The following is a 23,542-nucleotide window of genomic DNA, read 5'->3' as shown; positions in this document are numbered from 1 at the left end:
TTGTCAATTTTTCTCTGGTAAAATAAATAGATTATTTTTCAATGTTTACCAATTATAGGCCACACAGGCAATAAGCATACACAGGAACACCATAACTACATATAGACACTTTGACGTATATATATACACACACGCACACATTGTGTTTACATGCTTTATGGGGATTTTCCATAGACATAATTATTTTTATAGCGTACAAACTGTATATTATATCCCCTAACCTAAACCTACCTATCACAGAAAACTTTCTGCCTTTTCTAAATTTTCAAAAAAACATAATTTAGTGTGATTTATAAGCTGTTATCCTCATGGGGACCAAAAAATAAATAAAAGAAATGTCCATTTTGTCCCCATAAAGTAGGGTATACCTGAACCACACACACACATACACACATCTCTGCCCTCATTCAATCTGCTCTCTTCCTGTGCTACAAAAATTCAGATCCCCCTACCTCTCAACCGCACTGCCCAAAAACCTCACAGAGCTTGACGGAGTTGACTGAGCATGCCCAGAGGGTGCTCGACTCATTTGAAGGAAATTGTAAAGGAGACACAGAAAGCTAAACAAATTACACAGAGGAGAGCTGAGACAAACAGAGAAAGAGGGGCGCCATAATTCTAGCGGTGTTAGGTTTCTCGTCCCTGGACATGCTGAATATTAAATCTAAAACTGGAACAGAAATGTTGCACAATCAAGTTCGCTTGAATATACCAACTTGGACGCTGCAATAATGATGCTTTGAAATATTTCTGTAGTACTGTGTAGGCTAGCCATCAGACTTGTATGTGTGAGCACAAAGCTCTGCTTGAAAATATGTGTTTTTGGTCATTGCTGCTCTAAGAAGGAAAAATGGACTGAAAGGATTTTCTTTCCATTTTTATCTATATTAAATCAAATCAGCTATTAATCATTAGACAGGCATGTCTATTGTGAGACAACTGAATTTGATATATCAGAATTTCAAAATTAAAGTTACATAAGGACTGATAAAGATAGAAATAATGTTGATTCTCACCTGGCTTCCTGCTGGTTGAATTGTTCTGTTTGTTCTCTTTGTACACCAGCTGCTTAATCCACAATGTGGGAGCTGTAATTTCTGTGGTGATACAACATTAAAATTGATTTGTACTTAAATATCAGTCATATACATAAATGCAAGACTTATGCTTGTGGTGCTTATTTAGCATGTGGTCCAAACTTACCCTCACCTTCTGGGACAACGTGCGTCTCCATGGTTGGTGTGGGCTTGGAGCCATCATCTGGATTGAGGGTGAGAAAGAAACGGAAAGAGACTACCATTATTGAGGTTAATACAATCTACTCTCCACAACTGTTGAATGATTGGGATTTGCACATGGCCCGGCCAATAGCACAGAAAACAAAGTGGGTGAGGGATAGAGGGTACAAAGAGAGAAAATACAAGTGAGAAAACACAGATAAATAAGAGTATTCATCCACTCAATAACACACACACACACACACACACACATCAGAATGCATAAATTAGCTTTCATATGCATACTGTTGAGATAAATAATAATACAATTGTGTATAAAAAGGCAACTATTTAACACACTCAGTCAAAACTGTCTTGATAATTGAGAAATGTCAAACGTCCTACAGTACTTACCCACTTTTGTTCTATTGCATTCTGGCTGATTTCCTTGTGGCTCACTTCATTGTAGGCCCTGGCAGTGGAGGGGCCACAGCCACAGTGCTAAAGCCACAATAAGGTGGCAGTGTTCAAAGAATACATGTAGTGCACTGAACTGAATTACAGTCAATGTGACAATGAAATTTCCCCTGTTCACTATGTTTGCATTTAAAGGGATAGTTCACACAAAAATGAAAATTATCCCATGATTTACTCACCCTCAAGCCATGTATATGACTATCTTCTTTCAGATGAACACAATCAGAGTTATATTATAAAATATCCTGGTTCTTCCAAGCTTTGATGGTAGTGAATGGCGCTCCTGATTTTGAAGTCCAAAAAAATGCATCCATCTTTCATAAAAGATATCCACACGGCTCCAGGGGGTTAAAGGGTTAGTTCACCCAAAAATGAAAATAATGTAATTTATTACTCACCCTCATGCCGTTCCACACGTAAGACCTTCGGAACACAAACTAGGATATTTTTGTTGAAATCCGATGGCTCAGTGAGGCCTGCATAGACCGCAATGACATTTCCTCTCTGAAGATCCATTAATGAACTGAAAACATATTTACAGTACAGTGGTTCAATATTAATACTATAAAGCGATGAGAATATTTTTGGTGCGCCAAAAAAACAAAATAATGACTTATATAGTGATGACCGATTTCAAAACACTGCTTCATGAAGCTTCGGAGCGTTATGAATCAGCGTGTCGAATCATGATTCGGATCACGTGTCAAACCGCCAAACTGCTGAAATCACGTGACTTTGGCGCTCCGAACCGCTGATTTGACACACTGATTCATAACTCTCCGTGGCTTCATGAAGCAGTGTTTTGAAATCGGCCATCCCTATACAAGTTGTTATTTTGTTTTTTTGGCGCACCAAAAATATTCTCGTCGCTTTATAATATTAATATTGAACCACTGTACTCACATGAACTGATTTAAATATGTTTTTAGTACATTAATGGATCTTGAGAGAGGAAATGTCATTGCTGGCTATGCAGGCCTCACTGAGCCATCAGATTTCAACAAAAATATCTTAATTTGCGTTCCAAAGATTAACGAAGATTTACGGGTGTGGAACGGCATGAGGGTGAGTAATAAATGACATTATTTTCATTGTTGGGTGAACTAACCCTTTAATAAAGACCCTCTGAAGTGAAGTGATGGGTTTTTGTAATATCCATATTTAAACCTTTATAAACTAAAATAAGTAGCTTCCGGCAGATGGCCTATGCAAATCGACTCCAAAAGAGTAATCTCTGACCTGAAGCACGACACACTGACGAACACGGAAGAGCAGAGAATAGAGCAAAACAAAACACCGGTCCTGAATTAGAAGAAATTTCAGAGGATTTCAATGTAAGAGAAGAGGAGCTTGAGTTTGTTGCCCAGCCCTATTAGTTTGAACCGTGATAGGCGTTTAAGCTTACTCTACTTCCTACATCATATGTCGTGTCAGAAGTTACTCTTTTTGGTGCAAGTCAACTGCCATCTGCTGGAAGCTAGTTATTTTAGTTTATAAAGTTTTAAATATGGATATTTTTGTTACAGAAACCCATCGCTTCGCTTCAGAAGGCTTTGTTAACCCCCTGGTGTTGTATGGATTACTTTTATGATGGAGGGATGCACTCTTTTGGTTTTCAAAATCTGGAGCACTATTCACTGCCATTATAAAGCTTGGAAGAGCCAGGATATTTGTTAATATAACTCAGATTGTGTTCGTCTGAAAGAAGATAGTGATATACACCTAGGATGGCTTGAGGGTGAGTAAATCATGGGATAATTTTTTGGGTGAACTATCCCTTTAAAATCAATGATTCTTTCTGTGTTTGGCAAAAATAAGTATATGTTCTGAAAGTAAATTTTATTATTATCCGTATTTCATATAAACAAGAGTCATTTACAAAGATAATGTCAGTAGTAATATGAATTATAAATTGTTAAAAGCCTTTTTTGTTGTTTGTTTTTTAAGACAAACATCTTTAAATCTGTGTCAGAGAATGTGTCATTGAGAACAACAGTGACGAACTCACATTTGTTTTGCAAAAAAAAAATCCTACGAACTAAACCAACTAGCTTCGAGATGAATTTCAGCATCACAGCATTTGATTCAAAGTAATTGAAAATTGGAGAAAAAAAGTTGCAAGATTGTGTTCGCAAATGTAGAATCACTACTGTGTTTTAGGCTTTACAGGATAGTTCAAACACTGAGAAATGTTTCAAAATATCTTGTTTTGTTCTGCAGAAAAAAAAAAAAAGACAAAGAAAAAAAGAAAGAAATGCAGGTGTGGAACAAATTAAGGGTAAGCAAATGATGACCGAAGTTTCATTTTTGGGTGAACTATCCATTTAATGCGGCATCACAGATTAAATAATGCTATGTATGTAGCAAGCTAGCTAGCTAACAAGTGCCCTAGCTGACCTCCACTAGTCTGTTAAAAAAATAAAATAAAAAATACTACAATGAGTTCTCCACAATCAGATTTTTACTAGTCTTGAAAGTCCAAGAGAAAGTCTGACTAACATGTAAAGCAACGAATCACAGTTTAGGGGCGTAAAAATATATAAAGTCGATGTTCCAACAATAACAGACAGACTTGCAACCAATAGATCATTCATTGAAGAACGCTGTGAAAATTTACTGCAACAATGGCAATGAGTCGCCAAATTTTATTAAAAATCTAGTGTTTAGTCGACACGCTCATTGTCATGTTCCATGGACATGATGTCTGAGGCTAAGACTAGACTTTCACAGACTAGCAGAGGCTAGTTAAGCTACCCGTTAGCTAACTACCTAGCTGAGTACATGTGATTTTGAAGCATTAATGCCTAAAACACAATAATAAAAAGATTTATCTTTATCTTTAACAACATCAGAGCTCATTGTAGGTCTTTCTTGAAAAATGTATATGTCAATTATGCTATCAAGAGTGTGAATGGCATTTATACTTCTGGAACCCTACAGTGAACTCTATAGGGCTGAGTGCAAAAGACTCACGTACAGTGGCACACAACCACAGTCCACCTGCTGGTGACATAAACATCTGTTGCACATGCACTTTGTCTTGAGTGCAGCCCAATGCAGAAGAGGTGAAACAAGATCTGAAAAAACAGAGGCAAACTCCATTCCGAAAACCCTACCACACATTCCCAGCACAACCATCTCCCACCCCAGTGGTACAAACTAAAAACATACTCTCAAACCCCTATACACCACCCTCGGGGCCTGTAAATGACAATCTGGCTTTCCTGAGTTAGGGCCCACAAAAGTAGGTGCCTGCCATTGCTGCTGTTAACATCTATATTAGCTGTTTGAGATTTCACTGCTGTAACAGAGCCCAGCCTTTGATGTGTGCTAAGTTCTTACACTGGCTGTTAAATGGAACAACTGGAATAGGTTTTCATCCTTTACGGCCCTTAGAGAAACTTAAGTCTGAAGTAAAAGCTTGACAGAAAGTTGAGTCAGAGTCAGGCCAAATGAACATGTCAGAGTACTACTAGGCAAAAGTTGACATCTATTTAAATGTGCTGAAACACATTTAATCTTACATAAATAAATAAAAGGAGACACAAAACACAAAGTTTAGTGGCGTTGCAGTATGGCATCCTTCTGATTTGTTAGTTTTCAATATCTCTCATACATAAGTGCACGCACACTCACATTTCTGCGAAATTCAACTCACCTTTTCTGCCAGAGCTAGGAGGTCCCGGTGGCTTATCGGTTACTGACCCTTTAAAGAGAGAGCAGAATGTTTACTCAACTTTTGCAATGCAGTACAGAAACCACCTCACTTTGGAAGAACAGGTTAAATATGTCAAACTTGCACTTGTAGGAACACAGCATGCACTTTGGAAAGTCAGATACAAAAGAATACAAAATGTAAGTGACAACTGGTACACCCTAACCTACACAAATGTGAGAAACAGCTTAAGAAAAAAGTGAAAAGAACCCCCCAAAATCAGACCATAACCACTAGATCACTCTGAAACCACATTTTCACTGCTAAAAATGCTATTATCTGCTAATTAAGTTTCCTGTAATGTCAAACCCCGTGTTATTCCAGGTGTTGGGTGCATTCATTCATTATGGATATGAAAAAAGAAATAAAACACACATACACACGCACGCGCACACACACACACACACACACACACACACACGGGGACTTTCCATAGGCATATTTTTGTTTTATACAAATGTATACAAATGTACAAATGTATATTCTATCCCCTAACCCTAAACTTACCACTAACCCTACCCATCACAGAAAACTTTCTGCATTTTTACATTTAAAAAACAAACAAACACACAATTCTGGATTATCTATAAGCTGTTTTTCTCATGGGGACAAAAAAAAAAAAAAAAGTTTACCAGGACCACACACACACCTACACCCACAGGGAAAAATGGTTTGCACTGCTATATTCATTTATTTAGGTCGTGAAAATCACCACATCCGTTGTTACAATTATTATACATTATTATTATTATTATTATTACTGTTATTGAAAATGGTACTGTAGACATACCTTCCTGCAGAATATATTTCCAACCTTTTTTCTAACGCACCAGGTTTTAAGTAAATGTTTTGAGAACTTACTACAGTGTGTTTTTCATGATTGAAGTCTTCTGTGTAGACATCAGTGTAAGGATACTTGATTAGTGTTGAAACAACATTCTGCAGCAAGATAGATCTCCAGGATTGAATATCCATTAATAAAACACACTTTAATGTGACACAAAACAGATAAAATACATTGAGGATAGGATAGATACCGTATGCACAAACAATCAACAACCACATTGATCCAAATACGTGCAAATGCTCAGGATTAAAGGCATGCATAAATTTAAGATTAGACAGTCAAAAAATTAAAATGCTGGAGAGAAAGAGAACTTTGAACAAAAGGGCTATTTGGAATGAAATTTACTACCTGACAATCCACTTGTCCCAGCATGAGTTCCCATAAATTCACGGAAGTTTCCTGCAAACGTGTGCAAGACATTTCACTTAAGTGGTGATTCATGGGATTCACTCATTTCTGGGACAGGACTGGTCCATCTTTTGAGCATTCATAAAACAGTGAGCCAAGGTTGAAACAAGAGAATGCATCTGAGTGTGATATTATTGCAAAAAAATCTCTGGTTGGCAGCTTAATATGAATCTTTTACTTTTGAAAGAAACAATATTACAATTACAGGATCTTATGCAGGACAACAAGCAGCAGGAAGAAAAGCTAGAAAAGTATTTGTTATTAAACAAGTATTAGACAGAATAACTTTCAACTATTCCAGCTAAATATGCAGAGACAACTATAGCCTAAGTAAGCCTTTCATTCACTCACGCACTGAAGCTGTGTTTAGAACAGTTTACACGGTACGCTGTCTATTAATTTTAAAACTAGAATGTGAAATAGTATGCTAAACAATTCAAACAGTAGTGAGCTAAAGTGTCATTACCTAACAGCATCTAGCAAGTGCCTTCCAGCGGTCATCCAAAAAATGTAAACATTTCCTCTGCAATTTAATCAAATTTAGTGTAAACAAAATAAAATAAAAAAAGAGCGAGTCAAATCATTTGTTATGAAAAAAATAAATCTTTAGTTATATAGAGTGCTGCAGGGATGACATATTTTGTGGGCCAAAACCTGGAAACGAGTTAGCATTTTAGCTCTTCTGGTTCCATCATCCTGAAGTCAGTGGGGTTTTTTGTATGGGTTTTTGTTTAATGCCTGAAAGAAGGTCTGTGGTGAACAGAAGCTCAAAATATTTTCACGTTTTATTCTAATGACAAAATACATTATTAATACTCTCTTGTGATTGTTTAAAACTTTTACTTGTCTTGAAAAAAATGCTGTTGCTAACAAGTTGCTAAATGGGACGACAGAGGTTGTAGGGACATTAAACGTCATCACATAGAACAGGTAAACTCATCTACTCACTAGTTCCGAATTTAAGGGAAAATATTTTTTTAAGAGTTGGTGGAAGTTTAGTGATTGTGACGTTAAAGTCATGTGACCATGCTGTAGCTCGTTTATAGCCTACATTTTGCTTTTTATTTCTGGCTACTGTATTCAGGCTTAAAATTCATAAACGTTGTGTTCATTTGTGAAGATTATTGTGATGAACAAAACGTGTAGGCAAACTTTTGTTTATCACAGAGTTGATTTTCTGCAATAATCCAAAAGTTTTTTTTTTTTTTTTTTTTTTAGGCTGATACTAACTTCTAGGTTGGCCTACAAACATATGTCATCATAGCAGCTCTCTATAAATTCCAGTTAATTTCTCAAACAGGAATGTTTCACGCACCATGCCCTGTTGTATAGTGTATATTTTAGCAAGTGTGGTAGTATCTGTTATTCCATTCATAAAGAAATTAATGTTGTAGTGTACCGTACACACTGCATACTGCAGAAATAGTATGGTAGCATGCTATTCTATTCTCAGTCTGTTTCTCTGTGTTGCTAACAAAACATTGCTGTTTATTTGAGTGGCCCAATATAATAACAGTAAGAGTGTTTGACTTCGGCTGGATTTAACCGATCGGTGAGATTTGACGCTTGCAGTCGGGGGAGGAGTTGAAAACGGAGCCGTCAAGTCAGAGCCAAGTATTTGTCAACTACATAGACATTTCAGATGTTTTCATGTAGCAACATGAACACTTTTCATTCAATACTTTATGCACTGCTTAATACATCATCTGTATGCATAAAGTTCAAAATTATATTTAAATACAAATAAAGTGGGATGTATTTGTTTTATCATTTTTATTTTGATAAACATGTCACGGCTACACATTCTGTGTAAAAACACAGAATGTGTAGCCGTATAATTCCTCCAGACCTACTCGCCCCGCTCCGAGAGGGTCTTGAACCAGCGTCATGGGAGGCGGGTGCTCTATCAAGGATGCTAAATACTGCAGTCTCTAGCGTCAATGCGCCTCTTGAGATTAAAGGAAGTGAGGTTTACCTACACAGCTCTCACTAGCTGGCCTCCGTTACACTCACCCCCCCAAACCTCACTCCCGCCCGGGTCACGGCACCAATGTTACCCCTCCGGTCCTACTCGGGAAGTGAGGTTTACTTGCACAGCTCTCACTAGCTGGCCTCCGTTACACTCACCCCCCTAAACCTCACTCCCATCCGGGTCACGGCACCAATGTAAGCCCTCCAGTCCTACTCAGGGAGTGAGGTTTACTTGCACAGCTCTCACTAGCTGTCCTCCGTTACAGCGCTCTGGAGAAACTTTGCAGAATAAACCAGCTGACTGCTCTCGAATCACTCTTGCATATGCGACAGTGACGTGATGTCGGCGCCGTCTCAAGTCAGACAAAATTTTTAACCGGCATGCACTGCTTCAAGTCAGTGTGTAGCAGAATAGTAGGCAAGCTTTGGGACATTCTACTTCATCATAATGGCATCTTTAACATTCTGTTCCTTAGTTAAGTGCATGCTCTCACCATTTAAACTGCCCCATCAATCATCATGTCACAGTTAAAACCCTCCAAATTAAATTTAATATAATTCCTACTGTATCGGTCCGAGAGAAATGTAGTAGCATGTTGATCTGCCAGTCGCGGTTTTGCATAATAGTGCATTTAAAAGTTAATGACCAAACGTATCATTATAAAAGTTCACAATGCTGTTGCAGATGACATATAATGTAGAGAACACTAAATAAATATCTTTTTGTCAGGTTAGATACTGATTATTAATCACTCAAACTCCTTTATCTAAACCTCTCTACTTAACTGTCAGTCTCGCACATCCACCATGTTTTTTAACACTTTTTATTCTTGTTTGTAGTTCTAATCAAATCCTCTTCCAACACGCAACGGGTTGTGGGCAATATTAGCCATTAGAGTATGCATGGATTTGCACTTCGGATTCTAACCGTGAGTCTTTGGAAAACTCATTTCAACATACTACAGTTTGGAACACACTAGTTCTAATTTTGACGGATAATGTGCAAATTGGGATGTAGTGAAAGTGTTGGAGAAATCTGTTTGGAAATTACATTTTGCAATTCTTTGCAGAAATGGTAACAGTGTTAAGTAAACTTAAGTTAAAAAGTATATTTTTGTACTTAAATTAAAAACATCCAAAATAGAAAATATATTCATAATAATGATAATAAACATTTTTAATAAAATGATTAATTGTATGGAACAAGCAAAAATTCTAAAAAGTTTCACATGTGTCTCTGCAATGCACTACAGATGAACCGAACTGACAATGGTTGAAGGCACCATCCAGTAAACTAGTAGAAATGTAACATCAGGGTTAGGTAAGCATGAGATGGCATGTAATCATAAAATGCCAAGACACACACACAAAAAAGACTAGAACCAGGTGCTCCAATCATAATGTAATCCAGCTCTGGCAGGAGTTGGTGGTGTTATCTCCAACAGAACAATCAAGGCCATTAGAGCAAAGTGTTCCCATTCATTTACGAAGAGAAAAGCTCCCTCATTCCAACCGTCCACTGAAAGCAGTTATACAATGAAAAGAGAACGAGAAAGCAATGATGGAGAAGAAGGAAAAACTGTAGAGAATGAAACAGATTAAGACAGAGATTGATTGAGTGTGAATTTGGAAAGAGACAGAAAGAGAGAAAAGCAGAAAAATAGAAACCGTAAAGTAGAGAAGAGAAAAATGGATAAACTTTCGGAGTCAGCGTAAGTCCTCCAGGATATTATCCATCACCTCTCGGTTCCATGCACAAACACAGTAGAAGTAAACTAAACAGAGCGGTGGCTAGAGTTTAACATCACGCTGACTCCACCAAAACAAAGAGCACAATTTAAATCAAACAAAGTCTAATGGCTTTGAAAGTGATGGACTACAGGCACAACTTCTTGACCGAGGCACCTGATGGTTTAGCGGTTCTGCTTTTCAGCACGACCTAAACACAAAGCGATAATCCAAGCAAACAGTCTAGAGATACTATCTGCATACATACAGTACCTGAACACACTGGCGTTTTGTTCTGGACAGAAGAGCCGCTGACTGGCTTGCCATCTGTCGTTACGCACCAGCAGTATCCTGTGAGGGTGTGACATTGGACCTGGAGGAGATACAGACGGATAGAGGTGAGAGGAAATTCCAGTAACTGCTCTTGTATCTCCTGGACGACCCGCACGAAATGTCCCGGCACTTGCGCTGGGGGAATACAATTATTCAGAGTGAAAAACGACTCTCATAAACGATGAGGCATTAAAAGCTTAGGCGGACTGGATGATCGCTGTTGAACAAAGCAAAGGCGCAGGTGAAATAAAGGCTGTGAGTCTATAAATGCGATTTAATGTACACTTTCCATTCAAATTCCCTATGCAGCCGTGCTGATGAGAAACACAGGGAAGTGCAATTTTTTTGGAATCCTATCAAGGCTGGGGAAGATGTTAGAAGGCTAATTTGTCCACTAGGTAGGTTTGCTTTAGGATTTGTCGATGTCAGAAGCAACATATTAAGTGTAGCCGTCCGGGACTCTGACAGACCTGGGCAAATGTTCCGTCGTCATTGCATTCTGGGATAAAAATGGATTCCTGTGGCCTCTTGGCCTGTTCCAGAGCCTGAATCCTCTCAGTCCGACATTTCGTCTGGCCCGCTTCTGCAATACAGATGCAAACATGCCTAATTATACACTTGGCGTACAATTATTGCTACACTTTTAGTACGTAATGGATTTAATTTTGAGGGAATTTATAAAAAAAATATTCCTTGAATTCACTGTAAGTTGCTTTGGAAAATATTATCTAGGAAATTAATAAATTGAATAATGCTACTGAGTAATAAGGGGGAAAATTCACATAAGACACCAAACACACACACATACACACTCCCACACTTTCCCCATACGTTTAGTGTACTTTTCAAGCTGTTCATGATTACTAGATAGGGATTTTTTAAATATAAATTTCACTGACAAAGACAGCACTAAGTAACTAGAGAAATGTATATTCCTGATAGAAATTTCCATGCCATGATCTTTTAAAATATCACTTGAGTTGATAGTTTAAGATATCACTTTTCAGTTTTTCAGGCCTGGAAATCACCAGTTGAAATTGCTTGATGTTTCCATGACCATGGAAATCCTAAAAACAATTAAAAAGAGCATTTTTGAAAATATGATTGTTAGAAAAGCAAACTCTTTAAACAGCCTTCAAATTTTTTATTTTATTTTTTATTTTTTAGAAATTTCACTCACAAAGAGCAATTCTATTTTAGATATGATATATGTCTATATAAAATTGCTGGATATTTCCATGACCATGGAAATTGTGAAAAGAATTAACAGTGGGATTTCTGAAAATAGGATTATTGGAAAAGCCATCTCATTAAACAGTCATCTAAAGAAATCTCATCACTTGCGGTAAGAAATGCATCATGAAGATTCTTAATCTTGAAACTTCATCTAAGCAAGGAAAATATGAGGTTTTGAAATGGCAAAGCTGAGTGTCGTGTTCCAACATGTAGGCACTTTGTATGAATACAGAGAGTATTTAGTCATCCTAGTCAAATAAACAACACTTACAAGTTGGACCTCAGTGCTGGACTGAACCCAAGAAGTAGGGAGGATAAAAACCAAGTTTAGTCCTAAAATTCTTGCATGATACATACTTGAAGATATGACATCAGATAGACGTAAGTTTAGCAAGCACACAAAGACAAATTGCAAATCTGCCCTATGCATGCCTGTGAGCAGATGCTCTTAAATCATCCATGATGCAGCAATGAGAAACACCTGTTGTATCTGTGAAGTCTGTGACCGATCGACTGGAAGAGACAGGTGGGCTGCAGTCAGCCCCCGACAACACAAGAGTTAATTATACTGACATATACAGAACAACCAAACTTCAAAACATCAGGTTTTAATCTGACCTTTTTACTGTAGAACATATAGAAACAAGCCTTCAGACAAATTATATATAACAATAAAAATTATATATATATATATATATATAATATTCACAATTTATTAAATTTACATATGTATCTGAACTCAAAAATCAATGCTTTACTGTCAAATGTACATTTCTATGTGACAAAATAGGCAATATTTTGGTTAAATGCCTGTCTTTGTTAGTCTGGAGCCCTAATAAAGCTAACTTTTCATTCGTTTTTAATTATTAATTTTCTATTTCAGTTTGCTAAAGAGGATTTTTGTTTGTAATGTATATGAACTTTACGCTGAGTAAATAATGGTACTTTAACAAAAGTTTCTATTTAGCTGTACACAACCTGAAATATCTAAAGAGATTTTGTTAATAGACACCAAATAGTGTTTTTCCTAAAAACAGTGATGGCAGCAATCATTCCTGTCACCTTTAACTGACAGTTTAACACGGTCCAGTCTAAGAAACTGATGATGCTGCAGGCTGACCTTGACTTAAAGCCAGTCAATCTGCCTTTCAGTATGTAAACACAGCCTGCAAAAACTTACATGCATACCAATGGGCATACGCGTTCCCTTGGTAGTTTGCTCTAATGCTCCAGGGACTGTATATTCTTTCTAGACTGACATGCACACAGATGTGTTGATTTGAGATCAGGCACTTTTTTGGTGCCAACAACACATAAAAGACAAAACCGCATCCTAATTTGAAAAATGGTGAGGAATGTGAGGCTTAAGCTGCCACAGCAGATTCAAACACATTAAGCTAAATGCTAAAGGTGTAATATATATGAGCAATATCACATATCACATGAGTAGGAGTGCGATATGGCTCACTTCCTTCCGCCACGGATTCAAATCTCAAGTTGAGAATTTAACAGATGAGCCCAAGCCTCTGTTACTAATTCGAAAATGTCACTTTAGAACTAGTAACGAAGGAACACTGAGTTGCTTCGTTGAAGTTAAAAGCTATTATATGTAAGTATTGTGTAAAATATTATAAAGCTATATGCTAAAAATATTACGTAGATTATTATGAGAGAGAGATCGAATGGGCGAGCATGATTACCTGCATCTGATACAGCATTAATTCTTTAGGTCAATCTCATATTAATAATACGCTGAGGAAAGCGATATCTTTGTCGCAGTATCCTTTCAATGGATATGGGTATTTCCCATGACAACGCTGGTCAATTTGGTTACATCTTAAAAGGTGTTGTTGAAAGTAAAAATAATGTCCTTGCTTATAACCTTGTTTCAGTCCCTTTTAATATAAAAGTATTTGCTACCAACTCACCCATAAAGACAGTCTCTTGTCGCTATCTAAAGGCGTAAATATGTAACCTGCACTAAAGCCAAAATCACCATCACTAACACATAGACCGTTACTCAATACCAAATACTATTTTTAAATACTAAAATACTACTTTTATTCATACAAAATATTATTTATTGAACTATAATATTTAATAACCAACAATAGTTACTGAGCAATTCAGTCAAAAGTACAAATACAGCGCTCTGATACAGAATTAAAGTTATATTAAAATATAAAGTTATAAAACTTTGCCAAAACTATTTGTTCTGAGACAAAAGATTGCCTTAGATATACCCAAAACTAATTATAGAGACATTAGAGCCAGCGGCAGATTCCAGATGAACTGGCCGAGGTTAGGCTGTTCTCGGCGGGTACATGAGCACTGAACGCCCACTGACACCCTGGAGCTCAAATCTCCGAAAACGCTGAAGCAAATTTTCAGATAGGCTCTATCTTTCTAAATAAACCACATATTTGAATTTTAAACAACTACATAATCTAGTCTAAAATCTCTTAAAACTACATTCCATGACACAACAACAGTAGTATTTGTAAAATTATAGTGGGAAATGCCGCAAGCGTAATACAAATGGTGAAACGGTCATAGCTCATACCTTTCATACCTGTCAGCTCTTTGACCTCTGAAACCAGTGTTGGCGCAGGAAGAGGCTGATCAATCCTCACCAAGTTTTTACCTGAAATTTCAATATAAAAAAAACCCCAAAAACATTTACATATTTGTTATTAACACAAACACTCAAGGAACAGTCTAGCTTACTGCCACTTATGTTTAGTTTTGTTCTGGCTTCATGTTTTTGAATTAGGTCTTTTATTTTGATATGTGCTGTCATTTTGAAGTTCTTGTTCCTAGTTCCTGTTGCCTTGTTCATGTTCTCTCATGTTCCTGTTTCCTTTCTAGTTTTCAGCACTTGCCTTCGAATATGCCTACTTCTCTAAATAGTATGCAAAAAGAGTAGTATTCATAAAACAGTAGATGAAAAGTACCCAGATAACCTACTACTGATTCTGTAGTGTGCAATTTACTATCCCATGAGGCCACAGGAGAGGAGTCACGAATGCCAGGTAAGCAACGCAACTGATGCCTTAGGTCACACGACAGTGCCAACATGGAGGATGTATACATCCAGATACATTCATACTAAACACATTCATAAAGATTGTTTTAAAGAAGTCATTTAACCATGTGGTACCTACTCAGTCAGTATGCGACTTCGGACAAAGCGCAGGTTTTTCTTGATTTAGGATTAGCTTTCTTGTGTATAGACCTTAGTCAGGGTTGCGCCATATTCAGTTTTTGACAGGAATGAAAACAAGGCTGTGAAGGATAGAATTACAGTGTTCAGTTATAGTGTTATACTGTTGTTTAACAACATATTTTTCAGCTGATGATTGCACAGACTCGTTTTCATCCACATAAAATTCAATATGGCATCTATCCTGGCCAAGGTATATCGCCCTCTTGTCTAGATTTGTCTTTATGTAACTACATTTGGTGAGGTTTATTCAAGTTATGTCATGTTCATGGTTTGTGCTCTTTTGTTTATTATTATTATTATTATTAAACTGCACTTGAATTCATAACCTTGATTAGCCTTGAATGGACATGTTAAACTTATTAGGTTTCAGTAATTTAAGCTGATTTATTCTGAAATGAAAAAAAAATGTTCTCACATGCAATTCAAGATGCCTCAATGGTTTTCAGAAGTTATCACACAAATGTTTCTGATGTCCACTGACCTTTGCATCGGCCCCTGTGGGCAAGGGTGAGAGTGCGGTCCTTGCATTTCGCCCTCTCCAGGTCACAGTTGGTATCATAACTGCGTCCGTCTGACCCACACACAGGCTTGCCGTGATTCCTGGAGCATGCAGGGGAACATGGGCTCTCTCTGTCCCCTATAAGCCACTGCACACACATGTACATTTATATGAAGTTCATTTAAATAGAGCAGTGAGGGCATGAAAGTATAATAAGCCATGGAGCACTTGACAGAATACCCTGACTAGACTCTAATGATTGAGCAATAAATTAAACAGAGCTGCTGAGCTTTAAAACAGCTCAATGAGTTTCACAGGTTTTAGTAGCAGGAACACTCAGATCATTTGGTGCAATTGCCATGAATCATGAATCTGAAAATAGCTCAGCTGAAATATCTATCTATCTATCTATCTATCTATCTATCTATCTATCTATCTATCTATCTATCTATCTATCTATCTATCTATCATCTATCTATCTATCTATCTATCTATCTATCTATCTATCTATCTATCCATCCATCCATCCATCCATCCATCCATCTTTTTCTGGTTACTGGTTCATTTGTAACTTCAGTTTTGAAATTCTGATATATTAAATTCAGTTGTCTCACAATAGACATGCCTGACTAATGGTTAGTAGTTGATTTGATTTATTACAGATATTACTGGAAAGAAAATCCCTTTCCTTTCCAGTCCATTTAAGTCTTAGAGCAGCAATGATCTTTTTAAGCAGAGCTGCTTGCTAGCCTAGTAAAACATAAATATTTCAATTTTCATTTATTTTTTTCAAATTCCATAGACTGATTTTTTGCTTCAAGTCAACTTGACACTCCATTCACAACTAATTTTACTTCCAAAATGTGTTGTATTTACAAGTGGGACTGGACTTAATTTTACTCTTAGTAACTGATTAGATGAAAATATGAAAGTAGTATTCCATACCAGAATTTTATATCCATGAAATAATGTGCACTCATGAATCATGATCAATAAGACCAGGAATGTGCATTATAAAGTAAACAATATCATTTCTGATTTCATATTTACTTTATTAAAAGATTTGTTGATGAAAGAGTCAAATAAAACTATTATTTTCTTATTCTCCCTCACATTGACATTCATCAATTGTATCTTCTTTTCTTTTCACTTAACTGCATTTATAATGTAACAGGCCAACTCAAATACATAATATCATTCTTGAATTTCCACTATTTCAGAAGGGCACATATTTCCCCAACTTTTGAGAGGGATAGAAGAGTCAGAACAGTTTAGAGGTAGAGAGAAAGAAAAGCCAGCTTAACTCAGTGTAGATATATGCTGGCCAGCTACCTAGTGCACAACAAATTTGCTATAGATTATGCTGTAGCTGCTGGACCATCATGCAGTGCGGCTTCTGACAGTGGCAGTGGTCTCACAGCACAGCAGGTACACAAAACTGGAAAACCTCTACTGGAAAAAGGGTAGCTTTAGCCAGAAACACAGGGCACATTTTCCATTTTAACCAGACCCATCTGAATAAACAGAGCTGACCATTTCTGATCACACACACACACACGCATATATACAGTACACTGCAAACAACAAAAGGTTGCTTCAGGACTGGATCTCTTGAGTTGAGCAATTAAGCAAATGGAACCAAATGATGTCACTAATATACTAGACATGGAGTGAATCAGTCTGAATGTCTGATGACAGAAAGACCAGACATTTTTTTTTTTTTTTTTTTTTTCCAGCTGAGAGTATGACATTATTATATCTGGTTCCTTTATACTGTACTAAATGGTGCTTATATATTAATTCTATTTTAGATTAGTATACTACATTAGTTTATTGTTTTGTTTTTAATACACACTAAATGTAATTCATTCACAAGTTTCCATGTATATCACAATGCATACTTTTTAATTCTCAGTTGGGTAAATAATCCAGAACAGCCACATTCAAAATAAATGCCAAAGCAAATCTTTAGTGTTGTTTAAGACAGGCCAAAATATTCCTGGTGAAAGCTGCCCTGTCTAAGTAGCACTATAAAAGCTGCATCCAAAGCAAGCTGTTTTAAAGGTGATTTAGAACTGAGTACACGTCCAGATAGTGAGTTGCCTATTTGTCCATTTTCTGTGAAGGAAAATAGGAAAAAGAAAGCAACAGGAAAAGCTTCCATAGACAAACAGTTGTAGTCTCTCTCAGAAAACTCTGATTACCATAATTCATCTTGACTACATTTAGTGAAGCGTTCTGTATGATTACAACTCAATACTCAGTTGTACGACCTAAAGTGCACTAAGATACTGTCATAATTTTTCACACTCATGTTGTCAACCTGCATGATTTTATTCTGTCTGTGAAACAAAAAAAATGAGATATTTTGCAGAATGCCCAGGCTTTTGAACTCCAAAAACGACTTGAAAACCACTAAAAAGAACTTGTTGAAACAAATTCAAAGTTTTACTTTAAAATTTAATTGATATTTAATATTTTTGTTGTGCTTTAAAGAAGTACACTTCTTTTGATGTTTTGACTAAAGTTAAAAAAAATATACTAAAGCACATGTAAAGTACATGATCATAATTTTAACTGTAGTGTACAATATTACATTTGAAGTTAAATGTACTAAATTGCGACTTCATTACAAATGTGTAATTACAAATATATCTAAAGACATAACATTTAACATAAATTTAAACTATAATAAATTTTCATTGAATTGTAAACATAAGAAGGGGCTTTGAGAAGTCCACTGACATGGTGCAGAGGACACATTTGTGCATCACCTCGTATTGAAAGCATACTGATATATGACTAAGTCTGTGAACATGTGTTTATTTGTAAAATATGAGCTTAAGTATAACAGACTGTTTAACTGTATAACTGGAAGTGAAATGAATCACACCCATTCTGTCAGTTTGTGTGGGCAGGAGTTTAGTTAAGCATAGAACTCAGAGGAGCACAGAAGCCTACACAACAAAAACCTCTTTTGCCATTGTCACATTTAACAATTTATAATGTCCCCAGAAAGTATTTGTAGATTTTGGGACACTTAAGTCACACATTTAAAAATACATTGCATTAGATAACAAAATATCAAACCAAATGGCATTTACAAACAACTGATTCTAAAACTTCTCTTACAACTAACATTTTTTGCAGTTACTTTCAAAAAGTGGCCACAAGGCACTTTAAAGGGTTAGTTCACCCAAAAATGAAAATTCTGTCATTAATTACTCACCCTCATGTCGTCCTACACCCGTAAGACCTTCGTTCATCTCCGGAACACAAATTAAGATATTTTTGATGAAACCTCATGGCTCAGTGAGGCCTCCATTGCCAGCAATGTCACTGAACCTCTCAAGATTCTGAAAGGTATTAAAGACATATTTAAAACAGTTCATGTGAGTACAGTGGTTCTACCTTAATCCTGAATCAGTGGTTTGGAGCGCCAAAGTCACGTGATTTCAGTAAACGAGGCTTCGTTTATGCAATCCGAACCACTGATTCGAAACAAAATATTCATAAAGCTTCGAAGCAGTGTTTTGAAATCGGCCATCACTAGATATTGTTTAAAAGTCTTTTTTTTTTTTTTTTTTTGGCGCACAAAACGTATTATCGTTTATAATATTACAGTAGAACCACTGTACTCACATGAACTGTTTTAAATATGTCTTTAGTACCTTTCTGGATCTTGAGAGGTTCAGTGACATTGCTGGCAATAGAGGCCTCACTGAGCCATCGGATTTCATCAAAAATATCTTGATTTGTGTTCGGAAGATGAACGAAGGTTGTGGAACGACATGAGGGTGAACAATAAATTACATAATTTTCATTTTTGGGTGAACTAACCCTTTAAGTGGATGTATAAAGTCAATTCCCTCAAGTTCAAACAACAAGCAGAGGGACCAATATGAACAAGTTCCACTAATACCTAGCTGACAAACAAAATATATTAACATTTTTGTCAGTTTTACCATAATCTCTTTTGTACATTTATTTGTTTTTGTAACTAATATGATGATATTCACACATTTATAATTGTATTTAGTTGTAGCGTAGCTGCCTAAATATCTTTTGGGGTCGCTGTATGTAATTTATTATTGCATTGCAAAGGTTTCTCAATCAGTACACATCTTTCTTATAGAGTGAAATATCTGTTCAGTAGTCAGCAATCCATTAATCCCACTAGTTCTCTGACACCGCTAAACTCATATGTAAATCTTTAATACAATCCTCTTGTTGATTAAACAATTTGTCAAGCACATTTTCCTAATTAAAAGTGATCTCCAAAAATTTTCTTGTTTTTCAGTCTGGGGGTTATGACTAATGTTTCTTCTTAGCACTCTATTTTGAGAACAAGGATACTCTTAACTTTTGCCTGGACTCCTCACAATAAAGTGAAGATTTCTGGAAGAGCTGGAGACACCAGAGAAATCTCATTGCACAGATGGATTTTTATTCTTGGCAGGCGTGTGTGTATGTGTGTGTGTGCATGTTTGTATGTGTGTGTTTGTATGTGTGTGTGTGTGGTTTTTACAAGGAGTGCCAGAGCTACTCACAATAACGTGTGAAGCACTCATTAACTTTAGGAAGAATAACAGCAAAAATAACGGGCAAAAGCGGACTTCTGATTGGCTGCAACAGAAATAGCGGGCCTAGCCAAGTGTAGCTGGCATCCCTCAAAAAGTTACAAAAAAAAAACAAGTGCAAATTCTGTTTCAAATTAGAACTCAATTTCAAACAATATTTTGCAGATTTTCAACTTATGAGGTTGTTACACTTAAATATGTAATGACCAATGTTTATGTAATAATAGTGAAAAAAGATCTTTTAGTGCATACAGTACATGCAAATTGGAAAGCAGACAGAGTGTGAGAAACTGGTTATGCAAACTTCAAATCCCCTCCTAAAACAGCTTTGCATTATTAAATAACAACTGTCAGATTTCATACGAATAATATCTGAAATCATAATCCCTCTTCTCTGATCATTAGACTAATTAAATCCAGGCTAACAGGAAATCCGCTTCCTGAACTTCCTACTTTGTCACTCTAATGATACAACTTGGCTAAGGAACAGTCATATTAGTTCTTCTGGTGAATCTCACTTAATGTCTGATCATCCACACACACACACACACACACAAAAAAAAAAAAAAAAAAACAGGAAGGAATTTGAGGAACAAACTGGCTGGTCACGTCAGTCAAGCTCACATCAGTATTATGAGCCGCTTTATCATGTTGCTCAGGAGCTAATTATCCTGCTCCATCCACAGTCAGGACTTGGCATTCTGATATTCATCTTTGAATCAGACTCATTTATCTTGAATTATGTTGTTACATTAAATTATTGTCATTAAGAACATAAATGATATCTGCAATGCGTTCTGTTTACCATAAGGGGGTTATCGCTGCTCTCCCTGCTCTTATCCATGCTAGGCTGTATGGATAGGCGCGGAGTTCTTGTCCAGAACAGAACCATACCGCCAATCCAAACTTACGCTAATTGTCAATCATCATTGATGATAGTGGTCTTGACAGAAAATATGGTATCTGTAAAAAATATCATGTTTGCTACCAATTTCTATTCCGCATTTCAGTTCTGAACATCAAAGTAATGAATGGCCTTGACACAGTGCCCTCAATTACTATCAATTAAACTATTCATTGAGTGAATTCCACTTTCTATGTCTGGATTTATTAAAATAGACAGTCTGGTTCTTGGACCAACAAGGCTGGATCTGATTCATGGTTAATCCCAATCTATGGTTTGGGGTGTTTAGTCTTGGTCTGAGTTCTAGGGGTTCTGGTTTTGTTCTGGGTCTTGTATGGTCTGTTCTGAACTCTATAGCTGACCATACAGCACATCAATGAAGTCATCATGGGAAACTGATTGATTGACAACTGCTGAAACCATATAGAAAGTATGAATTAGTATTAGCCATAAATCCCTGTTTGTTTTCACATTTTATTATTCAATGGGAGAAAATAATACTTTTGGTTTGAAAGTGAAAAAAGTGAAAGTGACATGTGAAGGTCAAGTATAGTAGCCCATACTTGGAATTTGTCCTTTGCATTTAACCCATCCAGTTGGTGCACACACATTAGGAGTATTGAGTAGTGAACACACACTGAAAACTGTGGACACACACACCCGGAGCAGTGGGCAGCGATTGGGGAATAGGTTCCTTGCTCAAAGGCACCTCAGTCATTTCCTGCCGGTATTGAGAATCGAACCCACAACCTTTAGGTTACAATCTGACTCTCTAACCATTAGGCCACAGCTGCCCCCAATTGTCTACACTATTGGAAATCACTAATTTCTTCAAAATGCCGATCTAGATTTCAGAGACACATTCAAACACACAACAATAAACATTTTTTTTTTTTTTTTAACATTCCTTTGTAGGAATTTGTTGTTTACCAAATGCTTTTGATAATATGTCCCAGAGCTTGTAGCAACAAATGAAAACCACTAAATGTTGTTTGTTCATTTCAGTAGCACAATAAGTTCTACAGACATCAGTAAAACACACTTTAGGATGCCAATACGGCAAATTTGTGACATGCTTTTTAGTTGATGAAACCTGCTATGTCATGACTAATGGCTGTCCGGTGAGGAAAAAGAGACACTATTTTATCGGGCTGTAATTGAAGCCTCTGGGAGGCTGGTAATCTCTGGTATTTTCTCAAAGAAAGCCGTATCATTAAATGCTGATAGCCACTGCTATCTCTCCACAGCAAAATGCCATAGCACTGACCCAGAACACATTCTCTCTGTCAGAAAACCTTCCTTATCCAAATCCCAGCTGTCGCTCACTGTATATCAAGCACACAGCACTGCTTTTGGCCCACACAGGGAGAACAGCCTTTTGTCCCCTGACTCTGTCTCCCAACTTGTTGTCTATCTCCCTCACACACACATTTTCTCTCTCTTTACTTGACTATCTAGTTCTGTCTTGCTCACACTATCTCTCTCGCTCTGTCCGCTCCAGTCCTTGTCCAACTCTGCTGTCTGCCTAGTGTAATTTAGTCTGGAAAGATGATGCACACACACACACACACACACACACACACACTATAGGGGTTGTACTCAATGGTTGTGCAACAAATACTCATTAGTCGTCACTTTGACGCACTGGGTTGTACATATTTTTTCAGGCTCTTTTGTGTCGCTTGGTATTTTTCATGTGACTGACATCACAAGAACTTCTGTAGAAAGATCTCTTGTAAATGTCTTAACACGTGTTGTAGGCTTTTTGGTTATGCTTTATTTTAAGGTGGCATTATTACAGTGTTATTACACAAATAAATACTAAGTAATAATAATTAACTACAAGTACTTACTATAGGTTTAAATAATATTACATGAATTATTCCACTAGACTACACTTGGAATCTTTCATTTTGCAATTCTCACGCATATATCCCAGTCTATTTTTGCAAGGTTGCTTTAAAACACATTTTCATCCTTTAAAATCTTTACCAAGATATAAAATAATTTCAACCATTGTAAGGAACAACTTCACAATATAGTAATTCTGCCTGAAATCAGAGATGTTACCAAATTAAATGACAGCCATACACTATATTTCTAATACATTGGTATATGTGCTAGACAACATTATAAATACAATAAAGCTAGATCTAAATCCAGAGGATCACTTGTATCATAGTGTATATCGTCATATTGCCTAACCACAAAAATTTGCTCTATGGTAAAATCATTATAGACATAAAAGTATGACTTTCTATAAAGCAGCTTCAAACGATGCGTATTGTGAAAAGCGTTAAACAAATAAATTTGACTTCATTTTTAATTTGTCAAAATGACAAAAAAGCTGTTTGAATAGCTTTTCAGTCTAATTGCACCAGAGTTTATTTGCAAGCGGACT

The 23,542-nt window shown here is 36.6% G+C and overlaps 1 protein-coding gene across 11 annotated transcripts in view; it reads right to left on the bottom strand.

Annotated features, from left to right (window-relative positions):
* smoc1 (SPARC related modular calcium binding 1) overlaps positions 1–23,542 on the bottom strand; it is a 57,512-nt gene that overhangs the window by 27,565 nt on the left and 6,405 nt on the right. For 4 of the 11 annotated variants that reach the window (XM_051868096.1, XM_051868099.1, XM_051868097.1 and 1 more), the window contains exons 2-9: positions 15,640–15,805; positions 14,496–14,576; positions 11,167–11,279; positions 10,637–10,736; positions 6,605–6,655; positions 5,353–5,400; positions 1,204–1,293; positions 1,017–1,097 (exon numbers count right to left, since the gene is read on the bottom strand). In XM_051868096.1, coding sequence (XP_051724056.1) covers positions 1,017–1,097; positions 1,204–1,293; positions 5,353–5,400; positions 6,605–6,655; positions 10,637–10,736; positions 11,167–11,279; positions 14,496–14,576; positions 15,640–15,805 — 730 coding nt within the window. The remainder of the gene's footprint in view (positions 1–1,016; positions 1,098–1,203; positions 1,294–5,352; positions 5,401–6,604; positions 6,656–10,636; positions 10,737–11,166; positions 11,280–14,495; positions 14,577–15,639; positions 15,806–23,542) is intronic. The other 7 variants (XM_051868098.1, XM_051868102.1, XM_051868100.1 and 4 more) reach the window with 7 other exon arrangements.

The sequence above is a fragment of the Ctenopharyngodon idella genome, chromosome 17 (genome assembly GCF_019924925.1).
Source record: "Ctenopharyngodon idella isolate HZGC_01 chromosome 17, HZGC01, whole genome shotgun sequence".
In the NCBI taxonomy this organism is placed as follows: Eukaryota; Metazoa; Chordata; class Actinopteri; order Cypriniformes; family Xenocyprididae; genus Ctenopharyngodon; species Ctenopharyngodon idella.
This window is presented reverse-complemented; position numbering and strand designations above follow the sequence as displayed.